General features: G+C 30.8%; 1 protein-coding gene across 1 annotated transcript; it reads left to right on the top strand.

Annotated features, from left to right (window-relative positions):
• The first annotated feature begins 3,705 nt into the window (after positions 1 to 3,705).
• Positions 3,706 to 5,699, top strand: LOC133317481 (NAC domain-containing protein 87-like). Its single transcript, XM_061519346.1, has 3 exons — positions 3,706 to 3,892; positions 4,073 to 4,353; positions 4,749 to 5,699. The coding sequence occupies exons 1-3, from the start codon at positions 3,706 to 3,708 to the stop codon at positions 5,445 to 5,447; spliced, it is 1,167 nt and encodes a 388-aa protein (XP_061375330.1). The 3' UTR covers positions 5,448 to 5,699.
• The last annotated feature ends 2,508 nt before the right edge of the window (positions 5,700 to 8,207 follow it).

Raw genomic sequence — 8,207 nt, 5'->3', positions numbered from 1 at the left:
CGTGATAGCCCTGTGATTGTTCTTAACAGACAAAGGTTTTGAATCATCTGCATTTATGCGGGGAATCGTTGCCGTCATCCTAATAAATGAACGGTTTCATTTTTATCATGTTGAAAAAAAATTATCTATTGAAAAAAATAAAAATAAATATGTATTACGAATAGTATATAATTATAATGGTAAAATTATTTTTTTCAACCCCAAGGGTAGCTCAGTTGGCAGCTGAGATCCCAAGAGATTGCTTGATGCAGGGATCAAACCCTGCCTCAACAGTTTCTAGGAAAATCTTTTGGGTTCAGAAGATAAACCAAAAATCTTCGGTTGGGGTATTAGTCTCGTCCTTTCTCCGGTTGAGAAGCTTAGTGCACCCACTGTTACAATGAGGGGCTAGCCCAAACGGGTCTCGTCCTTTCTCCGGTTACGAAGCTTAGTGCACCCACTGTTACAATGAGGGGCTAGCCCAAACGGGCCGTACCCCGAGGGTATGGTACCCAGAGAAGGTTGAATGGGGATACCTCCTGGCAATGTACCAAAAAAAAAAAATTTATTTTTTTCAGCCGATAATATTTGAGAATAGAGGAAAAAAAGATAACATTTAATATTATAACTATATATTACCTGCAGTACATAGTTATTTTTTTTTCATAATAAATTTTCTTTTCCATCAATATAAGAGAATGATATCCGAAAATGTAATAATTTCTTTGACAAAAGAATTTATTATACCATATAAGTTTTTTGTGCATTAAAGAACGAGTACTTTTACATTTAAATAAAATATAAATTAAAAAATATTTCCAAAATTAATTCAAATAAAATTTTGGAAATGTAAATTAAAAATATTGAAAATTATAATAAAATATATGTATAATCAATTCAAAATTTATAAAATAATATATACTATTCTTCATAAAAAAATAAAAAAAAATTAAACACTTTAAAAATAATAAAAGGACTATAAATTGATATATAAAAATAGTTAAAAGTAATTTATTTGTCAGCGAGATTAGGAAACAAATGTGACCTTACATGAAGCTGCTGAACCAAGCTAGCTACACAACAGCTGCGGGTTTGTGTAGACAAAAGTCAAATTCAACTAAACCAGTAGCGGCAACTATTTAACATTCACCCACACCGTTTTTAGAGAAAACTTGAAAGAATAAAATTGATTTCCTTTTGTACATATTTTTTGTTTTTATCTTCCAAAGCTTTGAACTGAAAGCCTCCGCAGAGATGGTCGAGAATTGGTGATGGAAGTAGGCTATGAAATCAGTGGCTGAGGCAGGGGTCCACTTGGAGCCCGGCTAAAAAGTTATAAGTGTATTTTTTTTTTTTAATTTTAATTAGTTTATATTATAATATTTAAATTATATTAAATACAAAACATTTGAGTAGACAGTATCAAAAAGAGGTATAATTTTATTAAATAATTTTTAATTTTATTAACTATATTTAAATTTTTTTATATAAGTGAAAATGGAATACATAACTTAATACAACTTACTCAAATCTCTCACCAAATATATTTTATTTTTTGATAGGGCCAAATTATAAACTTTAACTCGGGCCAAATTACAATTTTAAACAGGGCCAAATTATAATTAATTATACATGACAAGTATAATTTGTTAAATTTTAGCCCGAACCGAGACCGCCCCAACTAACATGTGGCTCCAGGGTATGAAATATCCTGCTGGTGTTAAAATTATGAGAGAAGAAAAGTTAAGTTTCACATTAATTAGTGAAGAGTTACATTGGCAATTTTTTTTTATAAATTTACCAATTATATTATATCTGACCGGTCAAATTTCATTCAATAGTGTCTTACAGTTCAAACATAATATAATTTATAAGAGTTTAAAAATAAAAAATTTATAAATATAACTATTTCTTTAATTAAATATGGAATAAGTAAACATTATGTAAGTAAAAAGGCATTCATGATCGGCACAATTACCTATGCGTTTGGGTTTTTAAATTATTTGTCAAAATGCCAAGGGATTGCAAACTATCGATATGCCATATTTATAAGGGAAATATTAGTCTTTTTTTATATGAGATAGCTTATCTCATTTTTTTTCACTTTGATTTTCGTATCTCATTTTTTTTTCTTGTAATGATGAGACCCACCTAATTTCTCTCTACAATATAAGATACCTATCTTATGTAAAAAAAATTAATAAAACCCTATTTATAATTTCGCTCCGGCAGAATACTAGTTACACGTGACAGAAAGTTCTGTCACGTGGAAGAATAGTAGTCATAGGTCTAAAATTTTATTTATATCATTTCATTCTACATAAATTGAATTAAACTAGTATTACTATTTTATTATAAAATTGAAAATTATCATTAAATTAAATCAATTAAATAAAAATTAAAAATAAATAGTTTTTATTTGTGCAATGATCTTTTAAAATTATTGCAAATTCAACAAAATTACCTTTATGTTTAATAATAGAAATTTGACAACTTTTTTCTTTGCTCAAGGATTGAAATTTTTGGAAGAACACGAAAAAATATCAATTGTCAAATTGCGATTGTTAAAAATATATTTAATTTTTTTTCAATTTGCAAGAATTTTAACAGATTGTGTCAGATAAATTAGAATTTTGTATAGTGTTAAATAATATTTGACATATATTTTTTTAAATTAATATTAAACTAATACTAATTTTTAATTTAATATCAAAATAACAATGTCGATTTTTTTTCAATTTAATAAAAAAAATTACGTGTTAGCATTCTTTTTTCGGTAACTTAGGAAAAAAATAAAATATAATTATCAAATTGACATTATTAACAATAAATTTGACATTTTTAAATATACCGGATTTGAAAAATCATTAGATAAATGAAAATTATTTTTGATGTTAATTATTATTTAACTCAATAAATTTAACAATCTAACATGGTGTTATCTCTCTCAAAGATTAATTCCCCCATTCGAGGAGGAAGGCACATCCTCTAGCTCCCATAGATTTTTCAAAAAATTACTTGAGACAGGGTTTGAACCCCTGACTCAAGCAAACCCTAGGAAACTCAGTTGCCAACTCAGCTACCTTTGGGGTATGAATTAGTTCTTTTAGTTTCTTGCTTTTTTATTTTTATTTTTTTATTGTGTCTCAACCGTACGTTCGGTTGAATTGAACCGAGTGAATCAAGTTGTAGTAGATATTTAATTAAATGAGAAAAAATGATGGAGCATGGACGTCACAGAGCGGGTCCACAAGAATGCCCCTCTTTTTTCTAACCATTTCTTTGATTACATTTTTTTTTCTAACAGGCAGGTATATCGAAGAATAACATAACATAGATAGGATATACGAATCAAATACACGTATTTGAAAGAAAAAAAAAATTAAAAATTAAAAATTAAAAAGAAAAATAAAACAATATTTGTAAGCTTCCTCAGGAAGTGCCTTCCACCCCACGGATCTTTCACCGTAATATATGAGCTGTGTATAGACGCTCCCCTCTATTTAAGCACACCATCTTCTCTTCTTTTTACTTTCTTTTTAAAAAAAAAAAACTCTTTCAATTATTCTTCTTTCATCACTCGCTTTGTCTATTTCCCTGAAGTTGCTTATAAGCTTGTTCTTCAATACGGGGTTTGTTTGTTTATATATATATATATATAAGTTATAACCCATCAAAACCATATCTGTTTCGTGTATAAGAATTTTGTTGATAGAGCCTTTGGTCATGGAAGAACCGGTTGTTGTGAACAAAGGAGAAGAACCTCTGAATTTGCCTCCAGGTTTCAGGTTTCACCCTACGGATGAAGAGATCATAACTTGTTATCTGATAGAAAAAGTGATGAATAGCAGTTTCAGTGCAATTGCTATTGGTGAAGCTGATTTGAACAAGTGTGAGCCTTGGGACTTACCAAGTAAGTCTATTTTTATTTTTATTTTGATTATTATTTCTTTTTTTCCCTTTGGTTTTCAAACTTAGATGATGATGTTGATGATTATATATTGTTGTTATCATGATTATTCATTGATCTGAATTAATATTTTCTTTTTGTAGATTTTAACCATATGAATATATATATATAATAATTATGCAGAGAAAGCCAAGATGGGGGAGAAAGATTGGTACTTCTTTTGTCTTAGAGATAGGAAGTATCCAACAGGCATGAGAACCAATAGAGCAACAGAATCAGGGTACTGGAAGGCCACTGGAAAAGATAAGGAGATTTTTAAAGGGAAAGGTAACTTGGTGGGGATGAAGAAGACCCTTGTGTTCTATAGAGGGAGAGCTCCAAAGGGGGAAAAATCTAATTGGGTTATGCATGAATTCAGATTGGAAGGCAAATTTGCAAGTCACAACCTCCCTAAGACTGCAAAGGTACCTTCTATCTCTCTCTATCTTTTTTTATATATATATTTTTTCACCATTTTTTTTATGGATTACGAGGAAACAATCTCTTTGCAAATATTCAAGGATAAGACTGTGTACAAAAATTATCTTCACCTCTTCCCTCGTTAGCCTGGGATTTAACGGGAGTAATTTTCTCTTAATTTTGTGAGAGGAAAAAGATTGAGATTTTAATCATGGATTTTCTCATCAATATCCCTAACTTTTATATATCACTTTTAGAAAGCACCTTTTTGTGTTGTTTTGAGAGTTTTTTTTTTTTTTTTTTCTTTTGGTACTCTAATCATACCTTTGGCTTTATTTAGTTTAATTGTAAAGAATCTAACAGTTATTTTAATTTCTTGGGATGCTTGATATTATTGCAGGATGAATGGGTTGTCTCCAAGATATTTCACAAGAACACAGATGTTAAAAAAACCCCAATTCCTGGGCTTTGGAGGATGAACTCATTTGGGGATGATCTTGTGGATTTTTCTTCACTCCCACCTCTTGTGGATCCTCCTTACAACCACACCACCAATAAGCCTTCAAGTTACATTGACAATGACTTCAAATGCACTAGCCAACCATCATCATCAACTAAATCAACACCATCTTACAACTACTACAACATTCCCAGCTTTTTCACCACCACCAACAACAACATAAACCAGATGCTGATCAAGCCAGAAGATCACAGAAACTATGAGACCAACCAAGGGAATTTCAGTGATCCAATGGGAAGCACCCTTTCTCAGCATAACATGCTCTCAGATTATTATATACACCAAGGCAAGAACATTTCCATGCCTAGTGTTGCAGCTGGTTCAGGTTTTTGGAGCAACAATGATCATGTTATTTCTGGAGCATTGAACAAACAGTGCAAGATGGAGCAATTCTCTACCAACCAATCTGTGGTGAGTGTCTCGCAGGACACATGCATGAGCAATGACAGAAACACTGACACATCCTCAGTGGTTTCGAAGCTAGACATGGGAAGGAATAGAACATTGTATGAAGATCTTGAGGGTCCTTCTTCAGTTGCTCCCCTCTCTGATTTGGAATGCCTTTGGGATGACTATTGAAGAATAAGAGATATACATGATGAAGAGACAAAGAAAGTTTGGTTTTTAATAATATTTTAGGATCATTTATATGTATTGATTACATCACATATATATCTTCTGATTTTAGAAACTCATATAAATATTATTAGACATTGAAGTTCTTGGATACACATATGCTGTATAGATTTATGATTATCCAGGCCCTTTTTAAGTTAGGTTTTCATTCGTAGATCATATACCAAGGAGAAGGAATTGATTGTACTCATGTACATTTTCCTTTTGTCATATTTGTTGGGTTTGTTCTATTCATTTCTTCTTTAATTTTTTTTTTTTTCAGCTGCTTTGTATAATTCAAAATTGTTTGTAATAAACCGTGTTGAATACTTTAGAGAACTATTATCATTCATTTATTCTTGTTGATATTCCAAACAATTTTAATCTAGATGCGGGACTCATTTCAAACCATTCAATTCTATTTGCTGCACAATGTATACTTAATTTAAGGCTGTGTGGAATATATCTTTGTGACATCCCACCAAGAGTGGGGAGCATTAATTCCCAAGAAGAAATGTGCAATGGTTTTTTCAACTTTGGAATTTAAAGGTTGTGGCTACCTCGCTAGTGCCTCCCACTAAGACGTGACTATTGTTGCCCTTTTAAAGTTTCAAGTACACCTCGCAAGATACGATGCTTCTGATCACTCCCATAAAATTTTGTATGCTCTTAATATAGAATGTAGTACATAGCCAAAGTCAAGTGATCTAGCATGTACTTAATTCAAATTAGTAACTGTTACAAATGTTAATAGTTCAAATAATTACACATTACAAAAAGAATAAAAAAAACAACACTTGGTACTATTAATTGAATTATTAATTAAATTATAAGGAAAAAATGAAAAATATTTAAATTGTTAATGTTAGCCAGAGTGAATATGCTGACAGAAATATGAGTGAGCACTAATCAATCAAGTTGACGAAGCACGTGAAAAATTCCCTGAACCTGTGCAGAAGATTCCTCTAAAAAGGAGAATTTTAAAAATATTAAAAGGGTATAGACTATAGAGGCTCATACTAATAATTAGGAACTGTTTTTGTGAGACGACAACATCAACAACAATGGTGGTTTTCTTGACTGCCGCATGAATCTTATGTCCAAAGAAACCTAGTAGTCATCACATGCCTACCTACCCAAATACTACACAGGTTGAGCTGTTTTCTATTAAACGGTGTACTTTGTTTCTTTCTTTCTTTTCTATGCCTTTTTTCAGGCATTTGTGCAAAATATACATGTTTCGTGAACATACGTAATAACATAAATGTCTTGTGGGTACGAATGTACCTTGCTCAAGCTATCTATCAATGACCATATACTTCATTTCTATGTGTGCATTTAAACGTGTGTACGTGTCTTGTTTTTACTTTTTTTTCCTTCTTTTGTCAATTTTTGTGTAGGTGTCGCGTAGGCACATAATCAAGCCTAAAGGGATAAAACCATAGGAAGAGACTAAAACTAGAAAATACATGTGAGTGTGCGAAAAAAGAAAGGGATAAGAATGAAGAATTTAAAAAAGTAATTTGGTAAAAGGGGTATGATATAGATCATACATGGTATAGATAATGGGATATATAGCAAGAACGGTGGAGTTGGCCAAGGAATGGGGGTTGGAGTAAGAGCATGCTATCGGATATTGGAAGAAAAGTAAGGTTCATCAATCTAGTGAGAATTGGAATTTTTGGTTTTTGAATTCATAAAATGGAAAATATGTTAAGTGCACATTCCTTTCCATTCAAAGCAAAGTTTCATTGTGGTTTTATGCTTGCGGGAAACTTAACCGGCTTTTTATATATATATATGGATGTTACTTCTTCGGCTTCTTTTGTTTTAATGCACTACTAATCGATCTTGATGCTTTATATATATATATATATATATATATATATATATATATATATATTGTCTTTTATAATTTCACGAGAACTTTTATAATTTCACAAGAAAAAAGGAGTGACAAAACTAGAAAGGTTGAAAAGTGATTTAAGGAAGCAAAGGAATAAAGAGAACAGTACTTATCCATCTTAAAAAAAAAAAAAATGAGGAGAGAGAGAGAATAAATGGAAAATGGAAAATGGAAGCAGTACATATATACATGCTTGTTTATAAATCTAAAAACCCTGATTTGTTGCATGAAAACATGGGCAGAAGGTTGATGTTGGTGGCTCACCAACCAATGAGGAGCTTCCATCAAATTATCATCAGTGTCACAATGAAAACGATATCGCTAGCTATAACCTCATCCTATGTGTCACCTTTTTCTAAATATTATTATGTTCATTCATTCGACCAGGCTCATCATGGATCAGAGATTAGCCTTCCATCAATAGTATTTTGCTTTCCTTTTTCTTCTCTTTCTATGATTATTATTATTTTTTATATTCTTAATGCTTTCTCTCTATTTGATTTTAAAATTTGTAACGAGGAATAGACCCCTTTCAGATGTATTTGTAGAATATCTTTTGTATACGAAAACAACGAAATATTGATGCCTTTACCTATTTTACTTACTATTTTTTCTGTTTATCTTTGCCTACCACTCTTCAACACTGTTAGATTAGAATTTTAAGAAGAGAAAGAAAGATATGTTAGTTAAGATTCTGATCTAACAGTATTAAAGAATAATAGGCAAAAATAACTAAAAAATGGTAGGTAAAATAATCTGTTCCAATAAAAATAGATATTCTTATTATGTTGGATAAAATTCTTTGAGCATTCAATTCC

This window comes from Gastrolobium bilobum, unplaced genomic scaffold (genome assembly GCF_033153095.1).
Source record: "Gastrolobium bilobum isolate Gb01-03AN ecotype WA unplaced genomic scaffold, APGP_CSIRO_Gbil_v1 utg5950, whole genome shotgun sequence".
Classification (NCBI taxonomy): Eukaryota; Viridiplantae; Streptophyta; class Magnoliopsida; order Fabales; family Fabaceae; genus Gastrolobium; species Gastrolobium bilobum.
Note: the sequence above shows the minus strand (reverse complement) of the source record. Positions and strands in the feature narration are given on the sequence as shown.